General features: G+C 34.7%; 2 protein-coding genes across 3 annotated transcripts; both read right to left on the minus strand.

The window, feature by feature from the left end:
* Positions 1 to 4,405: 4,405 nt before the first annotated feature.
* LOC122599212 (ubiquitin-conjugating enzyme E2 28) lies at positions 4,406 to 9,356 on the minus strand. Its single transcript, XM_043771677.1, has 5 exons — positions 9,248 to 9,356; positions 9,046 to 9,147; positions 6,118 to 6,245; positions 5,210 to 5,314; positions 4,406 to 4,753 (listed from the first exon to the last, which is right to left on the minus strand). The coding sequence occupies exons 2-5, from the start codon at positions 9,113 to 9,115 to the stop codon at positions 4,610 to 4,612; spliced, it is 447 nt and encodes a 148-aa protein (XP_043627612.1). The 5' UTR covers positions 9,116 to 9,147; positions 9,248 to 9,356; the 3' UTR covers positions 4,406 to 4,609.
* A 1,104-nt stretch (positions 9,357 to 10,460) lies between these two features.
* LOC122599281 (ubiquitin-conjugating enzyme E2 28-like) lies at positions 10,461 to 13,178 on the minus strand. Of its 2 annotated transcripts, none has more exons than XM_043771769.1 (5): positions 13,000 to 13,178; positions 12,820 to 12,890; positions 11,753 to 11,880; positions 11,481 to 11,585; positions 10,461 to 10,787 (listed from the first exon to the last, which is right to left on the minus strand). In XM_043771769.1, the coding sequence occupies exons 1-5, from the start codon at positions 13,152 to 13,154 to the stop codon at positions 10,644 to 10,646; spliced, it is 603 nt and encodes a 200-aa protein (XP_043627704.1). In that variant the 5' UTR covers positions 13,155 to 13,178; the 3' UTR covers positions 10,461 to 10,643. The 2 variants fall into 2 exon arrangements, with proteins under 2 accessions (XP_043627704.1, XP_043627703.1); XM_043771768.1 differs by having other exon boundaries at positions 12,820 to 12,905.
* Between the last annotated feature and the right edge of the window lie 387 nt (positions 13,179 to 13,565).

Here is a 13,565-nt window from a genome sequence, read left to right on the forward strand (position 1 = left end):
AGAACATGTATCAAAAGCCAATGGGTACCAAAGGGATCATCTACCCAAATTATCCAAAATGCCAACCTTCCAAAAGGCAAGAGCTTCCAAATTCTAACTTCACTCGATTACTTCTTTACCTTTGCTACTACCAACTCCTATAAGAGAGTTAAACAACTAAAACATAAGCAACGCTTAGTGAATGCATACACATATAATCATAATCATGTCATTTCAACTCTGTGCATCAAGCACCATATAAGCCTAGCAAGCTAGCCTTTTCATACATTTCAAACAACATACATTGATTTTCAACATGGCCATGGAAAGTTTGGCTAGTAGGAATTTACCCACCTACTAGCTCTTACAAACAAATTGACTAGTAGGAATTTACCCACCTACTAGTTCTAACAAACAACTATCAAATGGGTCATAGGAATTTACCCACCTATGACCTCTAGTAACAAGAACATGATTATATGCATATACACTCACCTTAAACTTGGCTAGTTGACACAACAAGGCTACAAGATCAACAATTTAATCTTCAACACCTATACAAGAGTAATCACATATCATCTATGAGTTCCATGACTCAACTACTTACATTCAACAACTCTAAGATTATGGTGTTTGGCTACTAAACACTTTCCAACAAATCTTCAATTCTCAAAATAAAGCTTTATTTTATAAACACTAGCCAAACACCATGAGATTCTTACCAAAGGGGATTCTCACTAACAACAAATTCTTTCAATCAATAATCCATATATCATTCAAATTAGTTAGAGTTTACTTGAATACCCCAATAGCAAAAACCCCAACTCTAAGGCTAAGAACCCTAATTTTAATAACAAATCAAACTAGGGTTATGAAATCTATACCTCAAGAATGGGAAACAAAGAATTAGGGTTTTCAAATTGAAATTCTTCCCTTTTTCTTCCTTAAAGAATCGGTCACCACCACCTCCAAGAAAGCCCCATATTTCAATTCTAACACAATAGGAGATGATTGTTGATATAGTTTTAGGATTGAAATTCTTTAATTTATGAATGAAGATTCAATTGCATGGACTATGGCAGAATTTTGAGACAAATGGGATAGTTGGGAAAGAAGTGAACTTGAAGTGGGAAAATATGAGTCACAAAAGTGTTTGCCTGGCTCATCACTTGAAAGCATACAAAATTTTCAGTGGGTTTAATACCCGCTAGCCACTAAAGTTCCAACTAAATTAACCTCTTAACTCAAAACAAAATACCAGGAAACTAATTAAATGTCAAAACTACAAAAAAGGTTAATTTTCTATTACCTTAAAATATTGGGGTGTTACAGTAAGATAACAGGTTAGTTTAATAAAAAGGATTGCCAATTAAAACAACTTATAAAACAACTTATGCATACATAAAGGCACAACAACAATATCAACACAATCTACATAATAAGAGTATTACTTTCTATAATGTGTCTAGCAATCCTCCATATCAACACTAGCTATTTAACTGCACAAGCAACACAATCAACGCAAAGGTTATGCCAAATAAAATCTGCACAAATAAGTTGTATGAGGCGGCCACATGACCAAATAGGAAACCTCACACCCGACTAGATGGGTAGACCTTACGGCGCCCACATTGTCGTTATGGATAGGCATAACCAAATCCATGAGTAACCTGTTACTACACTGGTGGTCAATCACTTCACCCGGAATTACTCTACCAACACTAATTGGGTCAAACGAGAAACATGTACAGTGCCCCCGAATGATCAACGCAGCATAACTAGCCTAAATAGGCTAACTGTGGGTTAAGCTTAACTCTTCCAACACAATGCTCGAGACTTATCTACACAAATAGGCTGCAACCAAATCTACTTATCAACACTAGGGCCCTTATCGTGCACGTGACATGGCAACTTAAATAATGTCTAGTGTTCTATGTCAACAAGTCCACCCAATATATTCACAACTGAAACAACAAGCTGCATAAGTAAATCATGCAATAAACATCTCATTACTACATAAACATGCATAAACAATACCACAGTCAACCTCCTTCATATATCTCACACCCAACATATGCATGAGATAATTTAAGCAACATAAAATGGAGTTTAATTATCAAAACTAAGTTTTGTTGTGTTCTTCATGTGTCAAAAGTAAGTTATCTTACCTTACTCGAGATAAATATCCATCACGGACTTTGCTGTTGTTGTCTAGCACCTATAGATACCATAATATAATTATAAATCATAAAATGACCACCAACTAGACATTCATGTCATGACTTTCAGTGAATATCGTGGATAATGTATATAATTTTTGCATGAATATCATTACTGCATGATATAATGTGTAACGTGACTACACAAACTTCATGATATAACTTCATTTAGCAGTTAAGTACACAACAGCCTCGTTTATCAATTTAACAATTTCCACAAAAGGTCAAAGACATCAAAACTTTATAGTTGTAAATTTCAGTTCACCGTTGGAATAAAAGAAAGTATTTTCGTTTAGTGTTCTCTACTAACATATATACATGAACGACACGAAGACGTACGAAAACAGTACAATATCTATTTTGAAACTGGACCACCCCAGCCCCTCCTCGCCTATTTAATGTTATTACGTTATATATAACTATGATCGAATAATTATACCTTATAACGAAATCAGCTTGAACCGTAAATCATACTGCAGCGAAATTCCAATGAAACTTGTCGTCATGTCCTCCGTATCAACATAAACTCGCTATACGTATATATATATATACACGCACACTCCCTCTCACACGCCTAAATATATCTATATATGTCTTCTCAATTTCGTAGACACAATATCGAAATCCACCAGAAGATGTCAAACAAAGAGGTAACCACTATCGACCTCTCCTCCTTACAATGAAACGGAGTTCAAACACCTACATCACACAACAACTAAAACCCCAATGCTAATCTGTCTACTGGTCATTGATATCACATCACGACTCCCACAATAGGATGCCTTTAAACAGTTTTAATTCAATTCATAAAGAAAACGGCAAGACCAGAAAGTGTCAAACAAAAGGTACCTTCATTGATCGATCTCACCTTATAGCTTTCTCATTATCTCGGCTCGCTCGACACTTGTTGGACGTTGACACGATGTATAATTCTAAATTCACTAATGGCTGAACGCGATCATGAAGATATAATGACGAACACAATCTATCGATGGTCATCTAGCTAGCTCTCATATTCGTATTCAGCATCGCCGCATACAAGGCACCCTCAAAACCCTAATACGTTCCCAATAGTAATTTTCTCCTCTACAAAGTTAACAACTTAAATTTATATATTCTATCATGAACTTATGCACATATCGCCTCCTTAGTCTTTCCTCTTTGTCACATTTAGCTCCTCGAAATTAAATGTTATTATCTTCTTTTAATAGCTCTAATACATTATACATGTGATGAACCAAAAGTTAGTTACCAGCTTTATTCTAAATATGGCTCGAATAACAACTAATATTAATCATATCATCATATCAAACTAAAAATATTAGCACACTACGTATATAACGTTTGACAAAATTAGATGATAGTCTAAATCAACCTATTTACCTGACATTTAGATATTTATAGTTTGTAGTCACAATTTGACAACTTAATAAATGTCACTTTTATTTATGCTAAAAGAAAAGAATTTTGGATGTTACATAACTCCACTAAAAACGAAAAAAATATAAGTAAGGGCACCTAAGGGCATGCCCTTAAATAAGGACATGCATCAAAAAATCTTTAGTTTTGGACAAACTTCAACCGCAAAGGATATCCACGGACACCTAAGGGTACCCAAGGACGCCCAAAGACATCCCCATTGGAGATAGTCTAAGGACAAGTAAGGGCATGTCCTTAAGTAAGGGCATCCTTGAAAAATCTTTAGTTTTGAACAAGCTTCAATGACAAAGGATATCCAAGGACACCTAAACACGCCTAAGGGCACCCCATTAGAGATAGCCTTAACTATCTCCAATGCTAAGGACGCTCTTAGACGTCCTTGAGCTGCCACATCATATCCTTACAAATCCTTATACATCTTTATAAATCCTTCAAATCCTATCATTTTATCTTCAACCATACAAACATCCTTATATATCATTTACCTCCAAATAAAAACAAAAATATATTAGCTAAGGACAAGTAAGGACATGTCCTTAAGTAAGAACATCCTTAAAAAAATCTTTAGTTTTAGACAAGCTTGCAAAGAATATCCAAGAACACCTAAGAACGCCTAAGGGCACCCTCATTGGAGATCGCCTTATATTCAACATCTGTATATTATCCCTAACAAGTACTCATCATTATCCACAACGATAATGAATCAGTTAGGAAAGATGTATGAGAAAAATTCATAATACTGATGTTCTAAAGAGAAAACCATTGTGTAAGTGACAACAAACATATAGCAATCTTCCCATATATAAAGTTAGAACATTCATGGAGAGCATGCTCCTTCTTTAAGTCTATCTTACAATTCGACACAATTCACAGTAGGCATTCAATTCCATACATTTTAAGAGAAAAAACAGTGATAAACCAAAAGAAAAGGAGCCCTTCCTCGTCTCATGATACCTTTGGGTGCAGCACAGCTATCCCATGGCATACTTCTGGGTCCAGCTTCGTGCAGTTGTCTCGTACTTGTTTCTGTCTGTTTTGTACATGTGAGCAATTTCCGGCACAAGAGGATCATCTGGGTTTGGGTCGGTCAACAAGGAGCATATCGATAGCAATACCTAATAATTGTGCCACAAAAACATATTAACACTGCATATAACCAATTTGTGGCCATTATTTTGAATGTATAGAAGGCAAAACAGGTGAGTCAAGAGCGGGTTGGTCAAGGGGTAACAGATAAAAGCAGTTATATAAGGGACATTTTAATCTATATGTAAATAAGAACTATCAAAACAATAATGATTTAATTTTTTTTGATATAGCAATTTAAAAGCTAATGAACACTTAGAGTATTACATGAGTTAATTTTAATCCACTACCCATGTCCCGCTTTGTTTTACGTTAAAATTTTTCATATTACTCATTTGGCTTGTTAGCGTTTATATAGCCCAAATCAAGAGATATTTAAATAAACAAATCGTAATTACCACCACTAGGCAAACACAGCTAAAGGTTCTCAGGGTGTCATTTTCAGTAACATATTTGGGTTGTTTATGAAGTAGTAAAACACGAACCTTGGAGATAGTAAGAGCTGGGCTCCACTGTTCTTTCAAAATATCAAGACAAATGCTCCCGTTGCTATTGACATTTGGGTGGAAAACCTTTGTCCTAAAAGCCACCTATAGAAGTTGGCCACAGAAGTATGTTTATGTAGCAGAAAGAAATAAGATACAAGTTATGCTAAAGAGAGGTCAATACAATATATGTAAAGGTTACTTGATACATAGTAGTGAGATCAACAAAGAGTACCCCTAATCTAACTTAGGGGCTGTTTCACTTATTAGTAAAGGAGCTTATTAGCTTTTCAAGAGCAAAAAACTCCTCTTTTTTTCATCTAAACAGCTTATCAAAGTATTGGCTTATTAGCCTTAATAAGCTGATATTCAAATCCAAAAGATGTGGCCCTATTTTAGATTGGCTTATTAGCCTTAAATAACCTCAACAAAATAAGCTAAGCCAAAAAGACGCTTCATACGTTAAAAGCAGAGGTAGCTAATTGGGTGGGTCAGGTGAGTTGGGTCATGGGTGTTGACTGTTGAGCCAAAACAAGCTTAGATCAATATGGGTACTTTTTAGTAGGCGTTGAATATCAAAACAGGTTGAGTTGACCAAAAAACCTTGTTCAAATTTTACACTTCTTAAGATATATATCATTACAAGTTTACAACTACTATATTAAATTATCAATAGATAATAAATTAATAGGCTTCAGAATTCTCTTACAGTACATCTACAGGTATATGTCCTGTAATCATTATATAAACTTTTATTTGACAAAACATTGCAGTATAAGTGTTTAACATTAACTTTCTGGATTAAAAAAAAAAAAAAACAACTAAGCGAGATTAAAATGTTGAGCATTAAAGATGAAGGGTATCTAAAGATCAACACTTATACAATGAATATTGTAACTGACGGTTACCTTAGGTGGCTTAAAAGGATAATCTGGAGGGAAATGGATAGTAACTAAAAACACTCCACCCGAGTAGGGACTATCAGCAGGACCCATAATAGTAGCTTGCCAGTGAAACATGTCTTCTGCCACTGGACCTAAATTAAAGTAACAAGACAAAATTGAGGTATATGAAATAAGAAATTAATAATATTCACATTGGTTTTCAATCTACATCAGCACACATATAGATCATGTATCTTTATCTGTTTACAAAAGGTAAGCCAATAACTTATTCTAACATTGGAGTATATCCATCTCAATATAATGACTTTACATAACTGATGCCATAATCCTGTAAGGTATAGTAGCAATATAGAGTAAACATGACTCAAAATGTCACATGATAGAAAAGGGGAGCCGGCATATTTCTTAGATAAGTGAATAGCTACTATAATAGTTCTGATGGTGGTACTGATGATTGAACGTTGAAATAACTAAAGAAAGCACCATGTGGAACGTGTAAGAAGACAAATGTAACCATGTTAATATGCAAAAAATGTTCCACCACATCAAAACGGCAGGTTATGGACAATGTTGGTCGATGTTATACACATCTTCCATCTCAATAAGCCACACGCACAAGTTGAAGATTCAGTATATAGCACACATTAACACCGTCAAGAACATACAGAATTGCTGATTGTATCAACAAAGTAGATATGGCCTTTTGGCTAACAAAATTAATAAAATAACTAAAGTAGGCAATGGATATGTTGTTAATTTCCGTACTTCTACTTGATATCTTCCAACACTCACTAAGAGGGTACACCTCAAAAATTTGGATACACATGCATAGACTCAACCTTGTCAAGCAACAACTTACAAGGATAACAAATGAAAAGCTAAGTGGGAATTCTTATGTAGTCGTATTGCTATTATATTGCTATTATATCCCACTCTTTTCGAGACAATATATGCCAGTAATTAATATAAAAACATAAGAAAGTGTAAAGCTAAACTGCTACGAAGATACATGAGAGTGATTGGCTACCAAAACCAATGAAAAAGCAAATAAGAGCTGACCTAACCTAAGTCCATGCTTCATATTACGCATACACCTAGTCGCACATAAGAACATATTCAATATTATCTAGCTGATCATAGCGTATATTCTTTTTGTAATTTCTTTTCACCATTGTTTAGCCTTGTATAAAGTTCATACCAGACTTTGTTTATAGCTACTGCACTTTTCAACATATTTGAGATTTCCCAAAGTGGCGTTCATAGCATTCTTTAATTTCCCATTTCAAACCAATGGCTTTGCCATAAGTCACTTGTATCTCCAAAATTTACCGCTAACTGCAATCCTAGCCAATGAGGCCTAGATCAACTGGGACTGCCAGAGGACTTTTTTATTGATAGACCGGGGTTCGAAACCTAGCTGAGTCTTGTGGGGTTCTATCCATGGAGATTAATGGTGTATATCCAAATAAAAAACTGCAATCCTAACTTAGTGGAAAATGGACACGCTATTGCTGGGTAATGTCCACTCATCAACCGCCAGTCGTTCAGTGAGACAAGTTCTCCACAAATAATATCAGATTTCGAATGCAATATCCTTCAAACAGAACAAGCTTATTTTCTAAGCACCGTATAGCGTCCGAATTACACAAAGGCTTTGCATCTTCAACTTTCTATATGTAAGATCTGCTGTAACCGTTAATGAAGAGATGTGAGATAATGAGATGTTAAAACCTCTAAAATACCGCTTTCTAATGTTTTCAGTAGTACAAGAATATCACCTCATACATCCCAAAACTGAAAGAAGACCGAGGTCATGACAGGAAATAGCAAACTCATCTATAATCAGAAAGTGTAATAGAGCTTAAAACTTCAAGATCACACTTATGTTATGTATATCCAAAACTAATATTTATCCATAACTATTAATTATAACCAGAAGCACAACGGTATACAACAAAGTTACGGATGCACCAATCTAAGAACCAAAGGACATGGTATACGGTATACCAATGAGTAAAGTACATCTTGTTGGGCATTCACAGTCAAAAACCTTGACAGAACACAAAATGTAAAACGTTGGTTTCCAGATGACACGCGACACGCCCCACCTAAGCACAATCTCATATATGGAAGGCAATGTTCTGACTGAATCAGCGACCCGCTAAGAATAGGGTTATCACCCCAGAAATCATGACTAAATTCTCAAAGTCATCTTCTCCTTAACCAACTGAGCTACACAGCCAAGGATCAAACCCAAAGTTGTAGCATGTGGAAATTAATTTCACCCGGCTCACAACTAGATATTCTAATAGGAGGGGATATGTACGCAACAAAAATTTGTCATACACAAATGGGTAAACGAAAAAGGTTTGCCCTTTTCGAGTTACCTGGGGATGGTGGGTGCGGGTCATGTTTGACTCAGATATAGCGGCCTAACTAGGTTTTTTATGCTCGTGGCCAGTTCCAGCCATCCCCGAGATATTTGTCTATGACAAGATTCGAATCTGAAACCTTAGGGAGGCAAGGTGACTCTTTGCCACAAATACCCAATAAATAAACAACCATTTAAAAAAAAAAAAAAAGATAATCTAAAAGGTTGCATCTTTTATTAATACCAAGCAAAAAATATACATTCATAGTAAGCCAAACAATGGACATACCCATTTTTGACATGTATACAAATTCTATCTCTACAATATTCACTATACACTATAGATCTATATCATATACTTTTCTACCTCAATCATTATCCACAGCTAATCAATTATACTCCAAGTAAAATATCATTAAACAAACTTCTCTTTAAGATCAAAAAATAATTCCACATAATAACAAAAAAAGCCTTGAAATTTAAGTTTTGTTCTTCATAAAATCAAAGCCATGTTGCAGTAAAATCACCAAAAAATGAAAAATTTAAAAGGGGGTACAAACCAGCACTGCAAGAAGTAGGAGGGTCTTTTTGAAGATCTTTGAGCTCTTTCAAGATTCTCTTTGAAGCCATCTGATCTTCCTGCTTTCACAAACCAGATCCTCCTGTATTTTAATCCAACAAATAAAGATAGAAAATTTGTAAAAGAAATGATCTTGAGAGAATGAATGATTGAAAGAGAATATGAATCAAGAAAGCAATCACCTTGACTTTGAAGATCTTGACCCGAGGAAGGAAATTTATGAAATGATATTTATAAGGGTTGGACAAAATGAACATTATATAGACCCGGATGGTCTTTCATCTTCAAAGTCTAAATCGGTCAATTTAATTTATTTTTTTTTATTTATTTTTTTGAGAGAAAATGGATTGATTTTGCTAGATTTGTGTTCAAAATGTTTTGGACCATAAATAAAAGAAACTGCTCCTATAACCTTTCGCGGGTTTTAAGTTTTAATATCTCGACGATGTATGAAATATTCAAATGTAGGCGGACCTTACTCCAACCAAAATAGAATCGTATTTTGTGAATGTACCTAGTTGTTACAAAATGTAGTTTTATAAGTTTACTAACAAATTGAAAAGTTAAACGGGTGGTAAAAATCTATACGTCTACTAACAAATAAGAAAGATGGGTTGTGATTAGCGTATAAGTCATCTTTCCGATTTAAGGGGTGATACATGGGTTTTTTACGAGTGTAGTAGATGAGACGAAGATGTCAAATGTAAAACTTTTACTTACTTCTAAGTTTAAAAGTCTTGTTTTTGAAATATAGTAAAACCTATTTTGAGAATGAATAAGTTGAAAAGTAAAACTTAGAGGGCTTTTAATCTTTTATTTCATGAATCACGAAGAATAATGACGTTGAATGACATCAAGCTAAAACTTATCTTGAGGATTTATAAGTTGAAAATTCGCAAACTATCAAGACCATTCTCTTTTATTCATGTCAAAAATAAATGTAACAAGCCGAGTTATGATATTGATGTGAATATGTGATTCGGCGTCATTGTGCATCGGCATCATGTGTCCACGAAACCCACCCCAAAATCTATTCGTGAGATATTTTAGCTTCTTTTTTTTTATACATGTACACAAAATTTGGGCCACGCAAATGGATTGTAGCTTTGTACGACATTAAAAGGTTTTATTTTTGATTTTTTTACATAATATAAAGAACTGGCGTTTTTGTTTCAGACAATAAGATCTTGAAATGGCTAATTGGTTCGCTTATTCATCCCTGCAACACCTGATACGCAAAATATTTGCATTTGCTAGCAAACTGAAGCAAAGCAAACTTACTTTCAAAACAGGGTTGTAACAAGCCTAACTAGCTCCACTCCAAGTTTTATGAGTAAAGTGAGACCAAGGCTCTTTTACACCCCTAATTCTAAGTGCAGATGAAATAACAGGCACTTGAAAAGAAAACTTTCCCATAATAAATGAAAGCATAGGAGGGACTTTGTTGGCATTCCCATTTTAAGTCTTACAACAGACACTTAGCTTAATTAGCAGATTTTACATTCATTACATTTTATAAAACAAAAAAGCATAAACCATAAGGGGAAGGACCTTTTCCTTCCTCAGCTCACATAGCAGCTACCCCATGGCATACTTTTGGGTCCAGCTCCTAGCCGTTGTCTCGTACTTGCTCCTGTCCGTCTTGTACATGTGAGCAATCTCAGGTACCAGCGGGTCATCTGGGTTTGGGTCCGTTAACAAGGAGCATATCGACAGCAAAACCTAATAATTACATCAGGATCAAATTATAGCATACAAAAAGAAAGGTTGTAGAACTTCTTCATCAATCAATTGTTGGTGCTTACGTTTTGGTTACATTGGCTTATGAAAACATTGTAAACTTGTAATCAGGTCATTTGCAAAACAATCCTCATATTGAGTTGACCAGAACTTCATATTAGTTTTTTCACACTATAGAAATTTGTGCATAGTTAGTTACATTCACAGATACTTAACCCTAAAAAAATATGAAAAGGGTCGAATATACACTGTATGTTTTATCTCTAACAAGACAAATTATAGGTAAATATAACAAAAATAAAGTTAGCTCAAAAGAAAACAGGTCAACCATGTCAATATTCACCAATTGACTGTAGCTCAACTCACGCCAACAAGGCAACAAAAGTTATCCATCTTGACACATTACCCAACCTGCCCAACCCTCATTTTGCCACCTCAGTTAGCATGATCCCGCCAATTGGAGCTCCAAGTCATATACGTCTATATGATTTACCGTTTCCGTTTATGGATCACATTTAAATAATCACAAGAAACAGAAGTTTAGTAGCTTGCTGTAATAAGAAATATAAATAGACCTACAAATTGGAGAAAACCATTGAACCAGACGAAAAATCCTATTAGATGATAATATGATATTTGGGTATTCAGGTGAAACTAACTGCTAAATATGCTAACCTTGGAGATCGTAAGAGCTGGGCTCCACTGTTCCTTCAAAATATCAAGACAAATGCTGCCGTTGCTGTTGATATTTGGGTGGAAAACCTTTGTCCTGAAAGCCACCTTCAGAATGAACGGAAGACATATACATTAAGTAGCAAAAATAATTATGAGATGAAATCTGAATATATTATTCACAATATGAAGAGTAGAAATTCAAAAGTGATATGTGCATGTATAGAACACAGATCACCGCATCTATTCCAAAACGAAATGCAGTCGGCGATTACCTTAGGTGGCTTAAATGGATAATCTGGAGGGAAATGAATAGTAACTAGAAACACTCCTCCCGAATATGGACTGTCTGGAGGACCCATAATGGTTGCTTGCCAATGAAACATGTCTTCTGCCACCGGACCTAAAATCACATCAAAAAATCACGCTAAATGCAAGGAAGAACCAGTGGTTTTCAGTTTAGCTTATATACTACATATGTACATAAATACTCAGCATAAACAGAACATAGTTAAACGGGGTTTATACTTTGTAAAGCACAATTCAGAATTAGCTCACACTTGTTGCCTATTGTTGCCCATTGCTTAAAGCACAATTCAGAATTAGCTCACACTTGTTGCCTATTGTTGCTCATTGCTTAATCAGGTAACCGGGCATACATTACATAGACGTCGATTGTGCGATCACTGCATATACCTATTGTGCGTGGGTAACTTTTGTCACGTACATATTGCCACTCCTTACTTTTATATGAAAGATTCAAGATACATCTTACTCGCAAGCATCCCAACATCGAAAACAACCAAAACTCCTAAATCAAACATCTTAACAACCATCCCACAAATTTTCACAACACTTTTACTCTACCATCTATATCAACATCTAGAAGAAACTGCTCAGTGCATCCTTCCGCAGGTTTTGAGTCCCAATACCTCGACGGTGCATGAGGGAGGTTAAGATGTAGGCAGACCTTACCCCTACAAGGTAGAGAGGTTGCTTCCAGTTTCTACCTAAATGGTAGAAAAGGACCTCCGGCCGGCCTTTGCATGGGATGAGGATTGAACCCTTGACCTCTGTCACCAGGGGTCAGGGTATATATCAACATCTATATACCCTAAACATAACACAATTTAAAAAAAGATCTCATCCAACAATCTTAAAACCTCATACATGCATACAAAAAAGTCCCACAATTCACAACTTTTATTAACAAACATATACATCAAAACCTTACACGATACATAATACCCACAATATATAATATCACATACAAAAAATGAAATATTAGAGCATAAAAATGTAATCTTTATTATCTAATAGATCAAAAAGATGCAAATAATACCTGCACTGCAAGAGGTAGGAGGATCTTTTTGAAGATCCTTGAGTTCTTTCAAGATCCTCTTTGAAGCCATCCTTAACAAACACAAACTAAATTATAAAAATCAGCTAAAAACAATGAAATTATATGTGTGTGTATATATGAAAGAATATAGATATAGATTGAAAGTGGGTGATTGATTACCTTGAAGATCCTGAACCTCTTGTTGTTGATGCAAAATAAAGCTGTAAACTTTTTTTTTCTTTGTTTAAGAAAAGAAAAGAATAATAATCGGAAGAATCTATGGTGTTTAGATATATGGGTTTGTATGTATCTATATTAGCAGATATTCTTTTCATTTTCGGTGGGCTCCAATCGGATTACCAGTGGATTCCACAACTTGTTTATTTTAATTAATCGGTTTACTTATTTTTGATATTTATTTTGTAATAACAAATATTAGTTGTTGAAAAAATAGAATACGTAAATTTTTGAAATTAACAAACTTGGAATTTTTTTATTTTTATTTTTTGTACAATTTGCCTTTTGATATTGAAAGTTTGATTCAACTTCACATATTTTGTAACGACTTATAAATTGATGGACTTTATTCTATTCGTAGTTTTAGTAATAATCTTAAACCCTTTTCTGATATTTGCATGTTCCCATGACGATTAGTCGATTAACCTTGTCATCTTGACATAATAATTTCAATTAGATGATTGTTTAGAATGACTAACAACTGATACAATTTTTTTTTTACTGACATG

Source organism: Erigeron canadensis, chromosome 5 (genome assembly GCF_010389155.1).
Source record: "Erigeron canadensis isolate Cc75 chromosome 5, C_canadensis_v1, whole genome shotgun sequence".
NCBI lineage: Eukaryota > Viridiplantae > Streptophyta > Magnoliopsida > Asterales > Asteraceae > Erigeron > Erigeron canadensis.